This window comes from Polypterus senegalus, chromosome 1, assembly GCF_016835505.1.
Source record: "Polypterus senegalus isolate Bchr_013 chromosome 1, ASM1683550v1, whole genome shotgun sequence".
In the NCBI taxonomy this organism is placed as follows: Eukaryota; Metazoa; Chordata; class Cladistia; order Polypteriformes; family Polypteridae; genus Polypterus; species Polypterus senegalus.
In genome coordinates this window covers 5,136,899-5,161,167 of record NC_053154.1, presented here as the reverse complement: position 1 = coordinate 5,161,167, position 24,269 = coordinate 5,136,899, and the positions used below count along the sequence as shown (strand labels likewise).

The 24,269-nt window shown below is 43.0% G+C and overlaps 1 protein-coding gene across 1 annotated transcript in view; it reads right to left on the bottom strand.

Annotated features, from left to right (window-relative positions):
- Positions 1 to 15,841: 15,841 nt before the first annotated feature.
- si:ch211-102l7.3 (inactive serine protease PAMR1) overlaps positions 15,842 to 24,269 on the bottom strand; it is a 114,720-nt gene continuing 106,292 nt past the window's right edge. Inside the window, exon 12 of the mRNA XM_039743966.1 lies at positions 15,842 to 16,884. Coding sequence (XP_039599900.1) covers positions 16,339 to 16,884 — 546 coding nt within the window. The 3' untranslated portion in view covers positions 15,842 to 16,338. The remainder of the gene's footprint in view (positions 16,885 to 24,269) is intronic.

Genomic DNA, 24,269 nt, shown 5'->3' with positions numbered 1-24,269 from the left:
TGCCGATATTTTTTGTTGTATTTTGTACCATAAATGAACATGATATTATTAAATTTCCCCATTAACTTTTTACATAATTCACTAAAAAAACTGAAAAAAAACTGAGTCTCATACATTGCAAGAATAAATGGAATATAGTTTCTTTTTGTCCACAAAATATACAATTATCATCCCCTTTCTGCTCAATTACTTTTAAAAAAGAATTTGTAGCGACAATCCCATGCAGAATTCTCCATTGCAGGTCAGCCGTTCTTTTCTTACTTGGGGGCTTATATAGCTCCCTCCAAGCAGGTGCACTCCCACCATCCACCCCCAGATTGTCTCTCCATGGCGTGTCACATACTGTTTTTAGTTCTGTAAAGTGTATAATTTTAATACAATATTTATAAAGGTCCCCCTTTGACAGAGACTTAAAGCTCACGACTTCCCCTTTATGGAATGTCACGATTGTATTGTCGGTGAGTGAGGACAGATCAACAGCAGGGCAGACCTCCATCTCCGTGTTTGTTGCTCTGATCGAGTTGTTCAGCCGATGATAATCTTTGGCCATGAATGATAAAAAACTCTGAACTATTCTGACCGACTTGACCCCCAGTATTGAAGATAGCTCTGCTGGGTCAATAAAAGACTTCTTGCTCTCATCGTAAATTTGGGACAGTGTAAGTATTTGATTTGTGATGAGTATTTTAACAAAACTATCGCTGAACAACAGAGGACATGAGAAAACAGAGTTGTAAACTAACGGCTCATCAACCAACCAACCAGATGTAACAAAGTTTCTTTTAAAAACAAAGTGCCATGTTAATAGGACTCCCTTGTAAAAATGGGGTAGGCTGGACAGGTCCATTTTGTGAATGTTCATCACTAGAAGTTGTCTATCAAAACGTAAACCTCCCACTCGGGAAGAAACCCAATGCCAGCTCTCTCCAACTCAGAGGGTGAGAAACAAAAAAAACTTTCTGCAGAGCCTGAAGTCTAAATTGTGCAACTTTAGAGACAACGTCAATGAGCCCCTGACCCCCCTCTTCCAAAGGTAAAAGATTACACTTTGTTTTATCCAGTGCAGGCCAACCCAAAAAAAATCAACCAGAAGTTTCTGGATTCTGTGTAAAAGTCCAGGAGGAGGGTCCCCACTCACAAGTTTGTGCCAAAGCATAGAAGCTATCAAATTGTTACAAACAATCACTCGTCCCCTGTAAGACAGCTTGGTCACAATCCACCTCCATTTGTTCAGTCGCATTGTTACTTTATCTAAAAATCCTTCCCAATTACTTTTGTCCACCCCCTCAGCACCCATCACCACCCGAGATATCTAAAACACTTTCTGTCCCACTTAATTTCTAAGGGCAGATCTGGTGGTGAACTTGCAGTCCAGGATCCAAGTAAAAAAGCAGTACTTTTGGCCCAGTTGATTTTTGCTGAAGATATTCTCTCAAATATCTGTTGACATGAGATTAACATTTTAATGTCATCGTTTGACGTGACAAAAATGACGACATCATCAGCGTAAGCCAAATATTTAAAAGTAACATTTGGGCACATAGGAAAACTCACGCCCTGCAGTTTGTGACTTATCTGACGTAAAAACGGTTCGATTGACAAAGCGTAGAGCATTCCAGATAAGGCACAGCCCTGTCGTATTCCTCTCTTTACTGAGAACGGGGCACTCAAAGAACCATTGACTTTTAGGACACCAAATATATTAGTATATAAGAGCCTGATCATATTTATAAAATATTCCCCAAATCCAAAGCTTTTCAGCGTATAAAACAAGTATCGATGATCTACTCGATCGAAAGCCTTTTCCTGGTCTAGAGACAGAATCCCCAAATCAACCCCGCACAGATTACAGGCTGAGATAACATCCCTCAATACAAATATATTATCATGGATTGAGCGGTCAGGCACACAGTACGATTGACACGGGTGAATTATGGAGTCCATCACATTCCTCAGGCGGTTGGCCAAGGCCCTTGAAAAGATTTTGTAATCCGTGCACAATAGGCTCACAGGGCCAGTTTTGATTTGGCACAAGTCCCCTTTTTTCGGTAGCAGAACAATGACCGCCCTCCTGCAGCTCAGTGGTAGTTCACCAACCTTTACACTCTCCAGAAAAACTGAAAGCATGTCCGGTCCCAGCAAATGCCAGAACTGCTTATAAAATTCTGTTGGAATCCCATCAATCCCCGGAGTCTTTCCAACATTCAGATTAGAAAGTGAGTCAGAGAGTTCTTGAAGACTGATCTCGGTATCCAGATGTAATCGGAACTTTTCTGAAATTGTTGGCAAACCTTCCAAAAACTCGGACATGGCAGCTTCATCAATGCTTTCATCCTTAAACAAATTTGTGTAAAAAGAGACAGCAAAGTCTCTTATCTCCCCTGTAGTGCACAGTTCTTGGCCGTCGGTGTCACGGAGCATATGAATTGTCTTACTCTGTGCTTCCTTCTTTTCTAGACTAAAAAAAAACCTTGTGGGTGCGTCCAGGTGATTGAGATTCTGGAAGCGAGACCTCACTAAAGCTCCCTTAGCCTGCAACTCCAGAAGCTGAGACAGTGAATGTTTCTTAGCTGTTAAAATCTCAAAATTGTCTTTATCAAAACTGTTCTGAAGAGTGGCGTGTAGTTCAGTGATGTCCTCCTCCAGGCTTTTCATATGATCCACACTCCTCTTCGTCACTTGCTGGGTGTATTGTTGGCAGAAAGCTTTAATCTGAACTTTTGAGACATCCCACCATTGTCTGAGGGAAGTGAATTTGGATTTAGTGAGGGTCCATTGCTGCCAGAAAACTCAAAGCACTGAAGGAAGTTTGAATCATCCAACAGGGAAACATTGAATTGCCAGAAAGACTTAAAGAAAGGTTTTTTTGAAAAGGTGAGCTTTAAAGCCACCAGAGAGTGATCAGAAAGACCGAAAGGACAGATATAAGTAGTAGTGACTGAATTTAAAAGATGCCTTGAACAGTAAAACCGGTCTAACCGTGCCATAGAAATGCGGCCACCCCCCCCTTTGACCCAGGTGTATTGTCTATCTGTAGGGAATTTAATCCGCCATACATCTACCAGATCTGACTGCTGTAACAAAGTATTTAATACTCTGACAGAAGCTGGATGTGGCTCAGTACCATTTCGATCAAGCTGAGCGTTATCAGTACAATTAAAATCCCCTCCCAGTAGAAGAATTTCTCCATTAATAAAAGATTCCACCACTCTTCTCAAAGAATCAAAGAAACAGATCCTCTCTCGACCATTTGTTGGTGCATATGAATTAATTAACACGAGGTCTTGTTCCCCATCTTTAATCTGCACCACCAGCAGGCCCAGCCACCACCTCACTAATATTAGTGATTTTTAAATTCACAGTTTTAGAAATCATCACAGCTACCCCAGCACTGACATGAGATCCGTGACTAAGCACAGCCTGACCCCCCCATTCACGTAACCAGTCCTGTTCATTCTTAATATCAGTGTGTGTTTCCTGAAGTAGTGCAATGTGAAGGCTTTTTGCTCTAAATACTCAAAAACTGCAGCCCTTTTTGCGTCTCCCCTACACCCGTTCACATTCAGACTCCCAATATGAAAAGATTCCATTAATTCAAGACATAAGGGAGTAACCAATAAAATACATAACACAAATAAATAAAAGAAACGTAGGACTAAATCCATCCTGATTAAAGCAGTGATTTCCTAACCCTACTGATCAAATTCTTTAGTCTCACTGACTCTTTCTGGTCCATGCCAAGCTGCACGGCATTACGCATCACCCTCTGTGCTGACACCAGGAAGAGCTGAACGTCTGGGAAGTGTTCCTCCACTTTAACCCCTCTCTTACCCTCAATAAATTCTAAAAAATACCGTATACTTGCGGTGCTGTATCCGCCTCCCAGTGTATATCTTGAAGAGGACTCGCTTCTCACGGAGGTGTCAGTGTCACTACCCTCATCCTCTCTGTCGCCCACGTCACAGTCACTGTAACTCTTGAACAAGTTGCTGCGTTCACTGGATGGCTCGCTGGACACAAGGCTTTTCTTTGCCGACTTAGTATTCTCTGATTTAATCTTTCGTTTGTGACGGGCACTTTGAAAATCTCATCCCTCTCGCTCACACTTGCACTCCCACTCTCCACTTCACACACCTCATCCATCGGCCTCTCATTCATCTGCCTTTCCACGGCTTGCTCTGGGATAGGCTTTATCAGCACCGCGTCTTCAGCAGCCTGCACTTGTGCAGCTTCATCGGATGCCTGAGACTCGTTCACAGCGGAGGCAACTGGCGCAACTCCCTCGGAAAGAGTGTTCAATGTCGTCCCTCACTGCTACTGGTCTCAGGCTCTGTGCTCACTTTACTCGCTGCACTTTCAGTTTCAGCCGCCATATCCTCGGCAACACGAAGCGCGCTCTTCTCTGGAGCGTCTTTAGACAGACAATTTTCGGGCCGATCATACACAACACCCGCTCCATCCAACCGCTCATTACACTCAGACCCATCCTTCTCCATATTCTCCACCTCACTTTCATACTCAGACTCGCAGTTTTCATCATTAACCCCGTCCGTGTTCTCTTTGACCGGAGCGGAGCCGGCCGGCATCACTACGGGCTCATGTTTGCACTGTGCCGCTTTGTGTCCAGCTCTGCCACAGTTAAAGCAACGCATTGAATCAGAAGTTACGAACACAACATAATCATCACCTTCCACCTTAAACCTGAGGGCCACGTTTAGATCTTCATTCATATTATTTAAAATCATATAAACTTGTCTCCGAAAGGAGACCACATGTTTTAACTCCTGCATTTTGCAGCCAAGGGGAATAAGCACTATATCAGACATAATCTGCCCATAACGTCTCAATTCCCTTAGTAAAATATCATTTTTTAAGAAAGGTGGAACATTAGAGACAATAACTTTCTTCGCAGGCGCTGATAACGGCAGGACAGGAACTAATGCGCCATTTATAACAACCCCTTCTTCAACAAGTTTATTTACGAGAGACTCGTCGTTTAGAAAGACGACTACAGCCTTATTCATTCTGCTTGCTGATAGAACATTTTTATAACCAACTATTTTCCCTACTCCCATCACACAAGCTTCGGCAGAAACCTGAGGGTCCACCAGGACCTTAGCGCCATGGCGGCGTGAAAGACTTTCAAACGCCTTTGAAACAAACCAGGTGCCGCTTTGGACACGGCCATGGCGATAACCGCCAAAGCCGCGTCTTAACAGTAAAAAAAAAACTTATCAAAAAAACACCAATAACTCTAAAACAAATCTCTAAGAAAAAGAGAAAAAAAAGAGGCTTACACAGAGACGTCGACGCCCGTCGGCTTCCACCGACTCAAACACGCCCACCCCAGACAGCACTAATCGAGCAACACACAGACAGCTAGATAGATAGATAGATAGATAGATAGATAGATAGATATGGAAGGCACTATATAATAGATAGATAGATAGATTTGAAAGGCACTATATAATAGATAGATAGATAGATAGATATGTAAAAGGCATATCTATCTATAATGACGTCTGCTCCTGTCCGCTGGTCGTATGGCCCTGATTTTGATTCTGATTCTGATTCTGACAGCACAAAAGAGCCCTTGTTTTGACTGGTAATGTTCTTTTGCTGTTATGTATTTTTATTTTCTAGCATTGTTATAATTGTATGTATTGTGTCTTTTGTCACCCCTGTGCCTCTAAGGAGCACCTTCCAGGCTATTCTAAGATAATCAATACCCCATCCGGGCGAGGGGGTGCCCTGCCACTAACAGGGAAGGTTTTTTTGTCGCTTACCCAGTGGTTTGAATGTGGATTCCTATGCAGTGACGGGGGGACTCCGTGCTGTATAAATGGCACCGTCTTTCAGAAGAGACGTAAAACTGAGGCCTGACACTCTGTGGTCAAAGAAGACTCCTGGGCACCCTTCATGAAGAGTAGGGTGTATCCCAATATTCAGGCTAAACTGCCCACTATGGACTGGTTATTCAAGCCCCCTAATAATTCCCTGTCCCATAGCAGCTAACTGTCTATCATACCTTTACCACCTAACAGCTCATATGTGGCAAGTGAACTGTTCTGGGGCAAAAATGGCTGCCATCGCATTAGGGTGGTGGTTGAAGTGGCTCCACACTCACTATCTAAAGTGTTTTGAGTAATGAGAAAAGCACGATATACAGTAAATGTAAAGAATTATTATTATTATTATTATTATAATTATTATTATTATTATTATAACCTAACCTGCAGGTCTTTGGAGATGTGGCCAAAAACTGAAACACTAAGAGGAAAGCCCAAGTGTACTAAAGCTGGGCAAAAAATTTCAGCTCATAATGCTAGATCACCAAGACCAGCAATTCTAAACACCATGGGACTCACAAAATATTGAATTCATTATGTGATAAACGTTAGCATTATGTGTCTTGTAAAGATGTTCAATATCCTCAAAATACTGACACACCTGAATACACCAGGTTTCTTCCACTGAAATTTTGTCCCAAACACCCCAGGGAATGGTAAATTATGCAAAAAAGGTCTGTCAGAATCTTAATGAAGATGTGCCCCTCGTGAAAGACAGGATCGAGACCCCCAGACTGGACTCCTAACGTCACCCATTGGCCCATTTCTGGGATTCTCTTTGTGGACTTTTTCTGGTCTTATACTCTGCTGCCCTCTGCTGGTCAGTCTGTTAAAGTGCACACACTGTGTTAGAGATGTCCTTTGTCTTTATAGACCGACAGACCCACTCTAATGGGACTTTTGTATTTTATGTTACCTAAATTAGTCCCTTCTTAAGGTTCCATTAAAACTAGTGTGCAAATTTATCAAAGTCTCAGAGTGGGGCAACAGTCCAAATCGACTCAAAGTGACACAATTGTGGTACTACTCGAATGCATAGCAGAAAAAATCATTTTATCATTTTTCTGAATTTACTAAACTACTACTAACTTCAGTAAAAGAAAAAATGTGAGGTCTGAATACACAACGAAAAGATCTGAAAATCGAGAGTACACCTCAAGAGAAGGATTTAGGAGTTTTAGTGGACTCTAAGCCATCATCTTCCAGACAGGTGTTCAGAAACCATTAAGAAGGCTAACAGAATGTCAGGTTGTATAGCGCCTTGATGTGTGGAGTACAAGTCACAGGAAGTTCTGCTCAACCTTTATAACACACTGGTGAGGCCTCATCTGGAGTCCTGGGTGCAGTTTGGGTCTCCAGGCTACAAAAAGGACAAAGCAGCACAAGAGAAGGTCCACAGAAGAGCGACTAGGCTGATTCAGGACTACAGGGGATGAGTTAGGAGGAAAGATTAAAAGAGCTGAGCCTTAAAGACATGAAGAGGAGACCTGACTGAAGTGTTTAAAATGATGAAGAGCATTAGTCCAGTGGATCGAGACGGTGACTTTAAAATGAGTTCATCAAGGACACAGGGACACCGCTGGAAACTTGTGAAGGGGAATTGTCGCACAAACATTAGGAAGTTTTTCTTCATACAAAGAATTACAGACACTTGGAATAAGCAACCAAGTGGTGTGGTAGACAGGAGGACAGTAGGGACCTTCAAAACTCGACTTGATGTTGTTTTGGAGGAATGGTGACTGGTGAGTTTTGTTGGGCTAAATGGCCTCTACTCATGCAGATGGTTTAAATGTTCTAATACTGAAAAAGGAAAATCACGACTAGAGATGCTTTGTCTTCAAGACAGCAGAATTTCAGTGTGTGACGTATTGTGCTTATTGTTAATTTAAAAAAAGCCAAAACACACACACACACACGGGCTTAAATTCTCCAATTCTCAGTCTCCAAAGAGGATCATCTTCTTCCATATCTTCCTGTCCACATCATCTTGTTCTGTCACCACATCACCTGCATGTCACCACATCCATAAACCTTCGCTTAGGCCTTCCTCTCCTCCTCTTACCTGGCAGCTCTATCCTTAGCACCCTTCTCTCTCCTCTACACATGTCTAAACCAACACCACATTGCCTCTCTGACTTTGTCTCCCAACCATCTCACCTGAGCTGACCCTCTAATGTCCTCGTTTCTAATCCTCATCATATGCAATGGAAATCTTAGCATCTTTAACTCTGTCACCTCCAGCTCTGTCTCCTGTGCCACCGTCTCCAGCCCGTATAACACAGCTGGTCTCACTACTGTCTTGTAGACCTTCCCTTTCACTCCATGAATGATGATGCTGATACCCGTCTGTCACAAATCACTCCTGTCACTCTTCTCCACCCACTCCACCCTGCCTGCACTCTCTTCTTCACCTTCTCTTCCACAATCCCCATTATTCTGTACTGTTGATCCCAAGTATTTAAACTCATCCACCTTCGCCAACTCTACTCCCTGTATCCTCACCACTCCACTGACCTCCCTCTCATTCACACACATGTTTTCTGTCTTGGTGGTCCTACTGACCTTCATGCCTCTCCTCTCATATCTCCACCTCTCCAGGGTCTCCTTGACCTGCTCCCTACTCTCCCTACAGATCACAGTGTCATCAGCAAACATCACAGTCCATGGGGACGCCTGTCTAATCTTGTCTGTCCATCACCATTGCAAATTATAAAGGGGCTCAGAGCTGATCCCTGATGTAATCCCACCTCCGTCACTCCTACCGCAGACCTCACCATGGTCACACTTCCCTCGTACATACCCTGTACCACTCTTACGTACTTCTCTGCCACTCCCGACTTCTTCATACAATACCACAGCTCCTCTCTAGTCACCCTGTCATTTGCTTTCTCCAGGTCCACAAAGACACCATGCAACTCCTTCTGGCCTTCTCTAAACTTCTCCATCAACATCCTCAGAGCAAACATTGCATCTGTGGTGCTCTTTCTTGGCATGAAACCATACTGCTGTTCACTAATCATCACCTCCATTCTTAACCTAGCTTCCACTACTCTTTCCCATACCTTCATGCTGTGGCTCATACTTTTTTATCCCCCTGTAGTTACTACAGCTCTGCACATCCCCCTTATTCTTAAATATTGGCACCAGTACACTTCTTCTCCACTCCTCAGGACCATTTGCTCCTTTCTCACAGTCTCATTGAAGGTACTGTAGCATGCCCACCAGTTCTGTTATGTTCTACAACAGCTTCTTCATCTTGGTGGTCTGGATTCTGAGCTCGGTGCTGCCTGTCTGAACTCAGATCTATCTATCTATCTATCTATCTATCTATCTATCTATCTATCTATCTATCTATCTATCTATCTATCTATCTATCTATCTATCTATCTATCTATCTATCTATCTCTTATATAGCACCTTTCATATCTATCTATCTATCTATCTATCTATCTATCTATCTATCTATCTATCTATCTATCTATCTATCTATCTATCTATCTATCTACTGTACATATCCTGTACCACTCTTACATACTTCTCTGCCACTCCCGACTTCCTCATACAATACCACAGCTCCTCTCAGTCACCCTGTCAATTGCTTTCGTCCCGGTCCACAAAGACGCAATGCAACTCCTTCTGGCCTTCTCTCTACTTCATCAACATCCTCATAGCAAACATCACATCTGTCGTCCTCTTTCTTGGCATGTCACCATACTGCACCTCCCTTCTTAACTGAGCTTCCACTACTCTTTCCCATAACTTCATGCTGTGGCTCATCAGTTTTATCCCCCCTGTAGTTTCGATAGTCCTGTACATCCCCCTGCACGTCTGCACTCGGTGAAGAGCAATGTACCAAAATAAGCTGGATTGAATTAACCATGTAAACTGTTTACCACTGGTCTTATTTTCCTTATTTTCTGTGGACACCTGTGATTAAACTACTGTATGGCAGAGTAGATCCATCAGAGAACTTTGTGACATTTTTCCAGAATGTTCCATAGCAATCGTTTCACATGTCATTTTTTTCATATCTTAATTAAAAGCAAATACCAATCCATACAATCAAATCCAACTTTGAATCAAACAGAACTCGTGTGATTTTAAAGTTTTATTCGAATAACATAGTTACTTTAATTACAAAAACAGAAGCATCCAAATAAGATTACGATAACCACATACAAACAATGCATTTGGTCTTGAGTGAAACAATAAACTTCACACGGCGGACGAAACGCAATGGCTACAGTGCATTACCTCGTACGTCTGAACGCTGCCTGTTCCCGACAGTCGCATTCAGAAAATTCCCTATTCCACATAAACTGTACAGTTATATTCCTGATAGAAATAAAATAAGAAAATTCAAGTTGTTTGCTAACAATATTTGCTGACAGAAACTTTTAGGCACAAGCTACACGTTTTGTTTCTATGTTTGTCATCTTTCCTTTTATTTGTGTGTGTGTGTGAATTTCAAAAAAATTTGATGCCGGGGCCATCTCATTGTAATCATTTGGATTTTTATTTCTTGTGTGTCCAGGATACGCAAGAGTTGAAAAGCTTTGTCTTTCTCCAAAGTTATTTCCAATATGAAAAAGCTCCTGATAGAAATGTTGAAGGGTAAAATCAAAATGTTTAAAATTAGAAAGTCTAGTTGAATGAATGTACTGAGACGGATGGTGCCAAGAATCGCTACATACTGGACCTGCCGTAGAGGCGTAAGTGTGGATTTGTGATTTGTCGCATATCCTTTCACGTCACAGGGCTGAGATCCTCCTAGCCAGCAGTGACTCAGCCTTTCATTTACCTGAAGAACGTCTGATGGCAACGCTCAAACAGTTTCAACGTGTTCAGCTCAATCCCAAATTTCTCCACCCGTACAGGGCACAGATCCAGTTGTTTTATAGAGAAGTGGAAATGGCAAAAGATCAAATGGAGTGGAATCCCAGCTCCTCAGATGTGATTGAGATCTTTATCAAACATGATGCAGTCACTGGATGGGAGTTCAATGCTTGAGTCGGAATTGTCTGGGAAGGTACACAAAACGTGAAATGTCCATGTGTCAAAAATCAAAATGGGTTACTATATGGACCCAGCAAGGAAACAAAGGAAGGAAAACAAATAAGAAGCCAGGAAGAACCTTCTTTACGCAGAGAGTTGTAGGACTCGGGAGGTGGTGGTGGTATGGGGTCTCTGTCTGAATTGCCTTTCCCTAAGATTTCTTCCATTTTTTTTTCCCTGCTATGGTATTTTGGGAGTTTTTTCCTGTCAAGGCCTTGGGGGGAGGGATGTTGGGCTAAGGGGGTCTGTCAAAAAACAGGGACTGTTAAAGCCCATTGAGGCATTCATTCTTTGTGTGATTTTGGCCGATTCAAGGAATACATTGTTGTTCTTCTTCTTCTCATCATTTATGTGGTGGGATTTGTATTTTTACCCTGTGCCCCCTTTGAATGTATGCTGGTTTTCCACTCATGTTATAAAAGGTTGCAGGTTAGTTTGATAGGAAATGCTAAAACGGTTGTGTGGGAGATGAGTCTTGTGATGGATTGCTGCTCCGTCCAAGGTTGGTTTTGGTCTTGAAGCTGGAACTTGAGGGTGTGCTTTGAGTGAGATTAAGTGAGGGTGTTCATTGAGGTGGATCAATGATCTGGTTTGAGTAATCTTGCCAATCATCGGGACTCAAAAATTCAGCCTGCATGTCGATTTAATTATTATCTAAAGGTTTTCATTTTTCTGAAGAATGTAGGAAAAGTTCAAATGAGGAGATGGGATTCATCTCAACCTAGTTTGTCCCGAATCTCTAAATATCATCAAATCGAGATCTTTAGGTCTTCCATTATCAGCTCTGCCAACTGGAGGCGTACAGTAGTCGATGTCCAATATCGATGGCTAATGTTATCCAACTTGGATCAAAATTCTGGAATTGAGCAGGTTAGTTTTGGGAAGCAAAGTCAACGGACTGTCATGGCACTGAGAAAAACACGACTTTATCTAAAGGAGACCTGCGCTACTGCTTACCAGGTAACTCCAAATAAACTGGCATGAAAAGTGAAATGGAAAAAGGCAAATACAGGTCAAATTCCGTTACAACAAAGTGCCAGGGACCTAAAAAATGTTTTGTTGTAATGAAAATTTCGTAGTAATGAGATTCTGAATTTGTCGCTGTAGTGCTTTCTTTAACGTCTGCAATCATTTCAATAGCTTCTTTCACGTTCATTTTCATCTCCTCCTGTCTACAAGTTATGCTGACGAGAATGTTTCTCAGCATTTCCTTATGATGATAAAGTTTCAAGGTGCGAATGATGCCCAAATCACCCATCGAGATCTTTTCGGAGTTGCTTCGGCGGTGAGCGGCTGAAGCGCTGTGAGGATAAACAGTCGTCCACAGACTTTGGGATGGTGTTCGGCGTGTCGTCCCACTGCGGGAGGTCCCAAAAGAGTTTAGAAACCTCACAACGGTGACTTTGCTTTTTCTTGAATGAGTGGCCCACTAATAGGAATGCGTCTTGAATGCGCATCGCTGAACCACATAAAAAACGTTTTTTCGACGTCTTCAAATCCAGCACTTCGTATACGTTTGCGCTGTGGCCCAAGGTGTGCAACCTGAGATTATTCTTCTATTTTTGGCTCGGTCTTTCAAGAAAGTCGACAGTGTCGATGGCACAATTTCGAATTCCACCGGCAATGTCTCACAATCGAGAGCCGCAAAGTGTTTTTTTTTTCTAATGTGAGCCGTTGTCGTTTTCTTCGTGTCTGCCATTTCTATAGGAGGGTGACCATGAGTTCAATTCCGACGGATGTTTTTCAAATGTTGAAGAGCAATAAGTCAAAGGTATCACTGAAAACCACAGAAGAGAACAAAAACAGTACGAGGAAAGTTCAACGAGAGAGAAATGTACGACATTTCTGTTCGGGGATCGTTGTGCACAACTGAGCTGCGACCACAGAACGGACTGGTCTGTCGATGATTCATTCAGGTGTTTCAAGGTCACTTCATTGTAATGAAAGGATCTGCTGAATGGATTTCGTTGTAACGAGATTTTTTATAGACTCTGTCTTATGGGGAAACTGTACCCCATACGTCTTTGTTGTAATCTTGTACTATAGCGGGTCCACAGCTCATATCGAATAGGCCAGCTTTTGAAATAGATAATCGCTGCACTCGCTGCTTAAAGTGGGTAGCGTGGCAGAGGTTCCCTGGCCGATTCGTGATGCGGGCGGTCCTTGCTTATGTGCTCAAGTGAGGGATCGTCCGCACCCATAATTGATGCAGGGAACTGCTAATCGCCACGCCTGAGCTACGTCCCCATAATAAATAGGAGAAGCGCGAATCAAAAGGAAAAGAACAAGTGAACGGAGATTAAGGGTGAAGAAGGCAGCTGGAAGGAGCCCGTGCGTGCGTGAGGAAGCGAGTGAACAAGAGAAGGCAGCTGAGAAGTGAGCCCTGGCGGGCAGGGTGTTTGGCCGGCCCCCCGGGGGGCAGTCGGTAGTGGTCTTTCTCGCTGAGCGTTAGTGACCAGAAGGAGGATGGCTCGCCTCATATGGCTGCGGGAATCTGGGACTTGGGAAGTGAAAGCCCCAGAGTGAGCGCCCTGGTCACTTGGTTAGCCCAAGTCATGGTCTGCTGGAGCCCACTGGAGCCAGGGATTGGAAAGGTGAACAGACCAGCAGAAGGCAGAGAAGGTCAGATGCACATCTGGTACTGTTATTGGTATCTCAGATCACAAGCTGATTGAATTTAGCTTCACTTATCCCCTCCCTAAAATAAGTCTAAAATCTAAAATAACCTATCGTGATATCAAGAACATTGACCAGCTATCCTTCTCTATGTCTGTTTGTGCTTCCTGACTCCATGATGTTTCTAGGTTGTCTTGCCCTATGCAGATTTTCTCTCTATATCGTTCCACATTGTCACAAATTACCTATTAAATCCTTGCGTGTTCCTGCTACCCGGACATCTCCATGGTTTAAAGCAGAATTGCGTACCATGAAACAAACTGGTCGCCGCTTGGCTGCTCTGGCTGTTCTCACCCTGGCTTACAGCGAACACCTGAAGGAATACAGATGTGCTCTACGTTCAAAGTGCTGCTCCACCCTTATTGACTTGTCGACCTAGAACTCTTTTTAATACAGTTAACAAACTGTTAAGAAATCTGTATTCCTCTGTTGAGCACTGTAATCTATTTCTGGACTATTTTCAGTCAAAAAATTATAACCATATATCAAATCTTTCAGCTCTTGGTATCTCTGGTGTGACGTGCAAGTAGTCACGCTGGACTTCAAAGTGACTCACCGAGATGATTACATCTCGACCCTAGATTTTGTTATATAATAGATAGATATGCTTTTTTTTTACCAAACATTAGTTTTCTAATTTCTACATTGTTCCCAAAATACAGAACTTGGGAAATAACACATCACTTAATTAGCCCAGGAGTCCAATTTAAAAACAGAAGCTGGTTGGAACAAAAACCTGCAGCCACAGTGCACCCCCAGGACCGAAGTTGGGAAACACTGACCTCTGTGCTGCCATTAGGTGAGGTTACTCGTCAGTGTGGTCTGAGCTTCCACTGCTGTGCCGATGACACACAACTTTATAGACATGTTGATGTAACTGCAGCATCTTCACCTGTGACTGACTGACTGACTGACTGCACTCGGGAAATCAATCATTGGATGACAGATCATTTCTTACAACTCAATCCTGATAAAACAGAAATCTTATTAGTTGGTACCAAATGTACCCTTCGTGATGTCGATGGGATCCTGGTTGAACCCTCAGCATCAGTCCGTAATTTGGGTGTCATCTCTGATCAGCTCCTTACTTTACAACTACACATCAGCTCAATCATACAGACGGCTTTGTCTTCATCTCCATAACTTTGCTCATCTGCACTCTTTCCTCAGTGAGAACGACACTGAAACACTCATTCACACTCTCATCACCACCTGTCTGGACTATGGCAATGCATTGTTTTATGGCCTCCCGACTGAATACATCAATAGATTACAGTTATGTTCAGAATTCTGCTGCTCGTTTACTTACACACACTCAAACATCTGCTCTCATCACTCCTCATGTCCTCTATGAGTTACATTGGTTACCAGTTTCTTCAAGAAATTATTAATATTAACTGATTCTCATCACCTTTAAAGCCCTTCATGGTTTAGCCCCTCATTATCCTTACACTCCTGCCTGTACATTACGATCATCGGACGCTAACTTACTCGCTGTACCTAAATACAGGTTAGTAACTGAGGGTGGCAGAGCCTTCAGTGTGATGGCCCCTGAAATTTGGAATTCTCTTCATCTCAGCCTTTGTGAGGAAACAACAGCAACGACATTTATTTATATGCATATTTTCATTCCCACAATGTAGCTCAGAGTTCTATTATTCATTTCAAACTCGTGTTAAAAACAATGAGTATTATTCATTCTCTTGTATGTAACTTCTAGTATCTTGTTAATGTTTTAATTGAACTGAAAAGTGCCCCTGAGTGTATGAAAGGTGCTACATAAATAAAACTTGTTAGGATAGTTAGGATATAGCAGGTTGTATAATGGATGGATTATTATTATTATTATTATTTGTGGTGGGCTGGCGCCCTGCCCAGGGGTTTGTATCCTGCCTTGCACCCTGTGTTGGCTGGGATTGGCTCCAGCAGACCCCCACAACCCTGTAGTTAGGATATAGCAGGTTGGATAATGGATGGATTATTATTATTATTATTATTATTTTTATTATTTAGCTGCAGGTAGGTAGGGTGACTCCCATGGTGCATAGCCTTGATGGGAGAAGCAGGGGAGACACCAGTAGAAGAAGGCACCAGGCTTTGTTTTTAAAAAGGACGACTTCCAGCCATTGTTTTTAACCTCGATTTTATGGATTTATTGATGGGATTTTAACTTCACCCTTTCACTGGTTTTATTGGATTATTTATTTGAACACTTTGTTTTTGGTTTTAGTTTTAAATAGAAGCACTTTGCACATTTTTGCACCATCCCCTTGCTACGTCGTTGATGTCTTCACTGTCCAGCTCATCCGGTTACATTACCGACGGTGTCGGGTTCGAGAGCTCCCCAGATGCCAGATGGCAGTCTGGAGCAGAACCTGTGTCGTCACATATCTGCTGAGTGTATTTCATAGGAACGAGATTTTTACAGACTCTGTCTTATGGGGAAACTGTCAGGACTGTTGTAATGAAAACGATATTCATCGTAACGGAATTTGACATGTAGTTAATTCCACCGATCCACGTTGTATCCAATAGCGATCCAATAGTGAGTTTATCGATAGTTTTGATTTTGTATTAAATGATCTTCCCAGAATACGATTTCATGAGGATGGCAGACACGTAGGAGCGTCTTATCCTTCTCTAGTTAATTTCAGGCCATTGACTTGTTTGCATTGTTATCTTCCCCACACTAGTAGGGGCAAACGGTCGCTCAAGGTGCAGAGTTCATTACAGCAGAAAACCGACGGACCCGCTCTTGCTATTTCATGTTCTTTTCTATCCAGTCCTTGAAGCTGGCGACCCGTGTGTAGACTGTGTAAAGGCCCGGCTTGCAGGCTTGTTCGTATCCCCAGCTCACCAGGCCTAGAAGTTGCCAGACAAGTCCAGAATCCTTCTGCCCACCAGCAGTAGAAGTTGAGGAAACTGGGAAGATGGCGATGCCCCCAGTATCGGAGGGGCAGATGTTGGAGAACTGGTGCTTGCTCTCTCTCGCACAGAACATGTTCTCGGTGATGCTCACTGAGATGCCATTCTGAGCATACTGCTGTTCACAGTCCACAGTGTCCCCCAGTTCGATGGCACCTACCCTGGAGGTCTCATTTTCGGGAACATGCACACCTTCACTCAGGATGGTCCAGCCAGTCACAAAGGCCTGGGGCTGAGAGCTGTCCATGCTCTGAGCTTCAGGTAAGCAAATTGGTTGAACCTTTTCATTGATTCGGGCTTTGTCTAGTAGCTTAACCATAGCGAGGTCAGCGTCCAGGACTAACGAGTCATAGTTTGGGTGAAGAATGACGGCAGAAATCTGCAAGGGAATGAGACAAAGGTCAGTTTAGTAAGTAAGTAAATGATACGATCCACGATAAGAAGGATGAAGCCGACCAGATTACACTGTGTGCACAATTATTAGGCAAGTGAGTATTTTGACCATATCATCATCATCATTTTTATTTATGTATTCCGACTCTCAGCTGTACAAACTTGAATCGTTATTGGATTTAAGCCTACCAGGTGACGTGTATTTGTGTAATGAGGGAGGGTGTGGCCTAAGGAGATCAACACCCGACATCAAGGTGTGCAGAACCGCAAAAATCAGACCTCGTTTACAAAAATCCTCTTTGGATCCCGAAGTGTTAGCAAACCATCGTCCGATCTCCGACCTTCCATTTTTGTCTAAGGTTTTGGAAAAGGTTGTTTTGGTTCAGCTTCGGGATCACCTCAAAAATTTCAGTCTGGTTTCCGAACTTTTCACAGCACAGAGACAGCCCTGATTAGAGTCACCAATGACCTCCCGATGGCCGCTGATAACAGGGCTCTCCATCATTCCTTATCCTCCTGGACCTTACGGCGGCATTTGATACGGTAGTACAATACGATAATATTCTCCTTCATCATCTTCACTATACATTTGGGCTTTCTGGCTTTGCTTTGGAGTGGTTCGAGTCCAATCTTACAGACAGGACTGAGTATGTGGCTTTTGTGGACGCTAAATCTCATACCCACACTGTCACCTGTGGAGTCCCACAAAGATCAGTCCTTGGGCCGACCCTCTTTAATATCTATATGCTACCCCGGGTCACGTCATCCACAAGGATGGAGTTTCATTCCATTGCTATGCCGATGATACGCAGCGCTATGTGAGACCAGATTCGACTTCTCTTACACCTCCATTACCTCTTTCTTCCTACTTGGATGAGATTGAGGTCTGGATGTCCAAGAACTTCCCCCATCAACTTCGTTCTCTGTAAATTGGATTTCCTTTTCTGACCGTACTATTACCCTCTGCCCTTCTGTTACAAACCTGGGTGTCACGTTAGACTCCCATCTGTCATTTGATACACATGTCCATCACCTTTGTAAAATTGCATTCCTTCATCTCCGAAATATAGCCAAACTCCGTCCCTACCTCTCCTTCTGTGATGCTGAAAAACTGCTTCATGCCTTTGTCTTATCCAGACTGGATTATTGTAATGCACTCCTCATCGGGATCCCCAGCAAGAGCCTTCAAAAGCTCCAACACATTCAAAATAGTGCTGCAAGAATCCTGATGAGGGTGCAGAAACATGAACACATCTCACCAATCCCTCGGTCACTTCATTGGCTCCCTGTCCATCTGCGTATCGAATTCAAACTCTGTTTGGTTACTCACCAGTTTATCCATGGAAATACTCCACATTATCTCAAAGAGCTCCTTATATGACAATCCACTACAAGAAACCTCCATTTTATAAACACCTACCGCCTTCACCCCCCTGAGACCGAACTTCATACAATGGGAGACCGAGCCTTTACAGTCGCTGCTCCACGGCTCTGGAATGGCCTACCAGAGAGCCTGAGAACACAGCAGATGGTGGGCCATTTTAAAAAACAGCTAAAGACTTTTCTATTTAGGAAAGCTTATAAACTGGAATGCTACTAATTATTGTTGTTTTATCTCTGTTTTTAATTTGCTTTGCCTTTGTTTAAACTTTTTATGTAGCACTTTGAGATTTACTGCTAATGTAAAGTGTCCTAAAAATAAAATGCATTATTATTATTATTATTATTATTAGGAAACTTGGCAAAATGGGCCAAAAAAGAGATTTAACTGACTCTGAAAAATTAAAAAATTGTTAAAAGTCTTTCAGGGGGATGCAGCACTCTTGAAATTGCTCAGATATTGGTATTGATCACAGAACCATCAAACATTTTGTTACAAATAGTCAACAGGGCCACAAGAAACATGTTGGGGAAAAAAAAAAAGACGCAAATTAACTGCAAAAGATTTGAGAAGAATCAGACATGAAGTTACCAGGAACCCGTTATCCTCCATTGCTGTCATATTCCAGAACTGCAACCCATATGGAGTGCCCAGAAGTACAAGGGCAGATTTCAAAATCCTCCTTTTAACATGTACAGTGATCCCTCGCTATATCGTGCTTCGACTTTCGCAGCTTCACTCCATCGCGGATTTTAAATGTAAGCATATCTAAATATATATCACGGATTTTTCGCTGGTTCGCAGATTTCTACGGACAATGGGTCTTTTAATTAATGGTACATGCTTCCTCAGTTTGTTTGCCCAGTTGATTTCATACAAGGGACGCTATTGACGGATAGCTGAGAAGCTACCCAATCAGAGCATGTATTACATATTAACTAAAACTCCTCAATGACATACGATATGCTTCCTGTGAGGTGCTTCGCATACTTGAAAGCCCAAACAGCACGTATTGATTTTTGATTGTTTGCTTTTCTCTCTCTCAATCTGACATTCTCTGCTCCTGATGTGCACTCCTTTGAAGAGGAAGATCTATTTGCATTCTTTTAATTGTGAGACGGAACTGCCATCTCTGCCTTGTCATGGAGCACAGTTTAAACATTTGACTAAAGGGTGTTATTTCATGTCTAGAGGGCTCTAATAATGTTAAAAAAACGTATTTAGAAGGTCGTAAACAGGTTTTCTATGCTCTAACTGTGGAAATATTAGATTTATAAATAAAGAATCCTACTTTGTGGAAATTCATTTATCGCAGCAGAGTCTGGAACAGATTAACCGCGATAAACATTAGAACATTAGAACAATCTAGACGAGAACAGGCCATTCAGCCCAACAAAGCTCGCCAGTCCTCTCCACTTGTTTCCTCCAAGAAAACATCAAGTTGAGTTTTGAAAGTCCCTAACGTCTTACTGTCAACCACACTACTTGGTCACTTATTCCAAGTGTCTATCGTTCTTTGTGTAAAGAAAAACCTCCTAATGTTTGTGCGAAATTTACCCTTAACAAGTTTCCAACTGTGTCCCTGTGTTCTTGATGAGCTCATTTTAAAATTCAAGTCTCAATCCACTGGACTAATTCCCTTCATAATTTTAAACACTTCAATCATGTCACTTCTTAATCTTCTTTTGCTTAAACAGTAAAGGCTCAGCTCTTTTAATCTTTCCTCATAATTCAACCCCTGTAGACCTGGAATCAGCCTAGTCGCTCTTCTCTGGACCTTCTCTTGTGCTGCTATGTCCTTTTTGTAGCCTGGAGACCAAAACTGCACACAGTACTCAAGATGAGGCCTCACCAGTGTGTTACAAAGCTTGAGCATAACCTCCTGTGACTTGTACTCCACAGATCAAGGCGCTATATTACCTGACATTCTGTTAGCCTTCTTAATGGCTTCTGAACACTGTTGGGAAGTTGATAGCTTGGAGTCCACTATGACTCCTAAATCCTTCTCATAAGGTGGACTCTTGATTTTCAGACCCCCCATTGTGTATTCAAACCTAATATTTTTACTTCCTATGTGTAATTCTTTATATTTACTGACATTAAATTTCATCTGCCACAAATCTGCCCAAGCCTGTCTGCTGTCCAAGTCCTTCTGTGATGATATAACGGATTCCAAATTATCTGCTAATCCACCTATCTTGGTATCATCTGCAAACTTAACCAGCTTGTTGCTTATATTCCCATCTAAATCATTTATATATATTAAAAATAGCAGCGGCCCCAGCACTGCCCCCTGCTGGTCACCACTCTTAACATCGGCCAATTCTGATGAGGTTCCTCGCACCATCACCCTCTGCTTCCTGTGTCTGAGCCATTTCTGCACCCATCTATAAAAACATCACCCTGAACTGCCACTTCTTTTAACTTGATGCCCAACCTCTCATGTGGCACCTTATCAAATGCTTTCTGAAAGTCCACATCAATAATCTCATCTGCTCCACTTTGATCGTATCCTTTTGTTGCCTCCTCATAGAATTCCAGCATGTTAGTAAAACACGACCTCCCTCTTCTGACCCCATGCTGATTGTTCAGAATAACTCCTGTCCTTGTCATGTGTTGCTCAATCTTATCCTTAATAATTCCTTCCATTAATTTTCCTGTGATGCTTGTTAAGCTTACTGGCCTATAGTTGCTTAGATCTGCCCTGTCACCCTTTTTATATACTGGGATGATATTTGCCATTTTCCAGTCCTTCAGAATCTCTCCAGTGCTCAGTGACTTCCTAAAAATATGAAGTCGAGGGTTGACTGTAAAGCATTAAATGGCCAAGGTCCGGCTTACTTGTCTGAACACATCATGACCTACAAACCAGAGCGGACATTAAGATTTCAAGATGCCGGTCTGTTTATGATTCCAAGGATTAATAAAATTAAAGGGGGAGGTCAAGCTTTTAGTTACAGGGCCCCCTAAACTGTGGAGCGGTCTGCCTGCCACTATAAGAGATGCCCCTTCACTCTCAGGCTGAAGACTCACTACTTCAGTTTAGCACACCCTGACTAGAGCTGCTGATTAACTGTACAGTTAACATCTCTGTTGTCAGTCATCAGCACTAAAACAGAAGTAACATGAGAGTTAGAATTTGATACTAACCCTCACCTATTCTGTTTCTCTTCTCGGTACTCAAATGTGGCACTCGATGCCACGGCCCACCTGCCAAGTTGTTTTGCCTGCCCAAGGTAAAGTCATCCCTGATGGAGGATCGCAGGAATCGTCGAGTAGAGGGGTCCTTTCATCGGATTGGCTGGCCCAGGAGTGTTTTAGCCGTGGAATGGCCAAATTGGGGAGGCAGCTTGACGGATGAGATCTCCAGGACTCTAAAAATATCCAAATCTTATTATGTGATATCATCTACTGTTCAATTCTGCTCCGTACTTCTAAAATTTTTATTATTATGCTGTATTAAGGATTTGTTCTGTTCTGTGTATTGTGTTGTATCGACCCCCTTCTTTTGACACCCACTGCACGCCCAACCTGCCTGGAAAGGGGTCTCTCTTTGAACTGCCTTTCCCGAGGTTTCTTCCATTTTTTTTTCTTCAAGGTGTTTTTCTTTGTCTTCTTCGAGAGTCAAGGCTGGGGGGCTGTCAAGAGGCAGGGCCTGTTAAAGCCCATTGCGCCACTTCCTGTGTGATTTTGGGCTATACAAAAATAAATTGTATTGTATTGTATTGTACAAGGTGTTCAGTGCTCAGAGACATAGCTAAGGTAAGGAAGGCTGAAATCCAACCACCACTGAACAAGACGCATAAGTTGAAACGTCAAGACTTGGCCAAGGAGTATCTGAAGACAGATTTTTCAAAGGTTTTATGGACTGATGAGATGAGAGGGACTCTTGACGGAGCAGATGGATGGGCCCGTGGCTGGATCAGTAACTGGCACAGAGCTCCACCGACTGAGACACCAGTAAGATGAAGGTGGTGTACTGGTATGGGCTGGTATTATAAAAGATGAGCTAGTTGGACCTTTTCAAGTTTAAGATGGGCTCAAAATCAACTCTCAAACCTACTGCCAGTGTTTAGAAGACAAAGACACTTTATTCAAGCAGTGGTAGAGGACCATGATTTTTATGCAGGCCAATGCTCCATCACAAGTACTCCACTGCGTGGCTAGCCAGTAAGGGCCTTAAAGATAAAAGAAAAATGACATGGCCCCCTTCCTCACCTGACCTAAAGCCTTTCTTAAACGGCAGATTTACGGGGAAGGAAAAGAGAACACGTCTCTGAACACCATCTGGGAGAGGCTGTGGCTGCTGCAGCCCAAAAAGTTATCAACAGATCAAAAAACTGACAGACTCCAAGAATGGAAGGCTTATTATGACTGTTATTGAACTGAAGGATGGCGATATTGGGCACTGATTTATTTCATTTTTGTTTGAAATGTCAGAAATGTTTATTTGTAAATTTTGAGTTGCTTATTATTCTCACTTTAACTGATGAAAACAAACGAGTGAGATGAGAAACTGTTCATTTTTCCTTTAGCTGTGTAATAATTCTGCACACTAATAATTGTGCACACATATGTATTCCCCTGATGATGTTCACACTCACATTTCCTTTGTAAAACATTCAAGTTGCCAGTTTATTAACATTTTGGACTGACTGATAGCACTGTATCTGTTCCATATTAAAATGAATCCTCAGAAATACAACTTTCCTAATAATTGTGCACACAGTGTAGTGTAGAATGACTCGATTAACCGCTGAACGTTACAAAAGGAGGGTTTGTTGCAATGGCGTTTGTAGGCTGCAGCTACGGCCCTGGCCCATTCAGGACGACTCCACCCTGGGAGGACCTGGGGAGTAAGCATGGCCAGAGTGTTACCTCATCTTCCGCCAGGGCACTAGATGGCAGCCCCCCTGGGTTGCAGCAGTGCCTCGGACTCCTGCAGGGCTTCATGGGAGTTGGAGTTTGGTAAAGCCCTGTTGGGATCCACAGGTGCCTCCAGGGGGTGCTGCAGCAGGAGCTGCTCAGCCCTTTATGGGCAGTTCTTCCCCGGAAGTGCTGCCGGAAATGAGTCATCAAGCACCTGGAGCACTTCCGGGTGGGCTATAAAAGGAGCCAGCAGCCGCTAACAAGGAAAAAGAAAATTAAAAAACCAACGCGTGCCTTGAACTTGTGTCCCACGCCTCCCTGTGTCGGGTTCAGCTGGCAGTGCCAGCCTTGGTGGTCGACACTTTGTAGAGCTAAATATTGATTTGCAGATAAATGTGTGTGTGGTTTCTGAAACAGAACAAATACAATAACTGTCACAAAAATAAATGCCCACAGAATGCTAAAAACGGGTAATACCCATAAAGGTCAGCAGTGCCGTCGTTGACAAAGGCACTGAATAAAAGTTACCAAATGTGTTAGCACTGTAGAGACTCGAACAAATCGCTGTTTAAACAGCCCAGCCATTACCAAGTCTGTTTTATAGAAACTCTTATTCTCTCGAATGAGACCCCCGAATATTCTGCAATAACTCTCACTGGGACGAAGCAACATGCAATGTGCTCCTCAGTATATGGAGCTTCGAACATGCCGTGATGCCCTGCGTCAGAGTGATGAGGTGGGCGCCAGACAGCCATTTTTAATTTCTGGGTGCATCCCGCCCCAATACCCCTTCACTCAGTCAGGATGGGGGTGCACAGTATCGAGCAGCACGTCTTCATGGTGCGAACCTACTGGGCCACCAATTCGTTTAAGCGAAGATTTGAAGGAAAACATGCAACGTGAAATTGCTGCTATTCCCCCCTGAGACGCTTGCCGATACGTTCAGGATCATGGAGTGCCTTCAGTACAATTCAGCCATTCCTGCTAAGGGGTAGACTCAGGAATACGCCGGTGGACGAGCGTCTGGTGTCCTGGATGATGGACTATCTGTCAGGCAGACCACCACCTGTGAGACTCGAGGACTGTGTGAGGAACGCTGGAGCACCACATGGAGCAGGCCT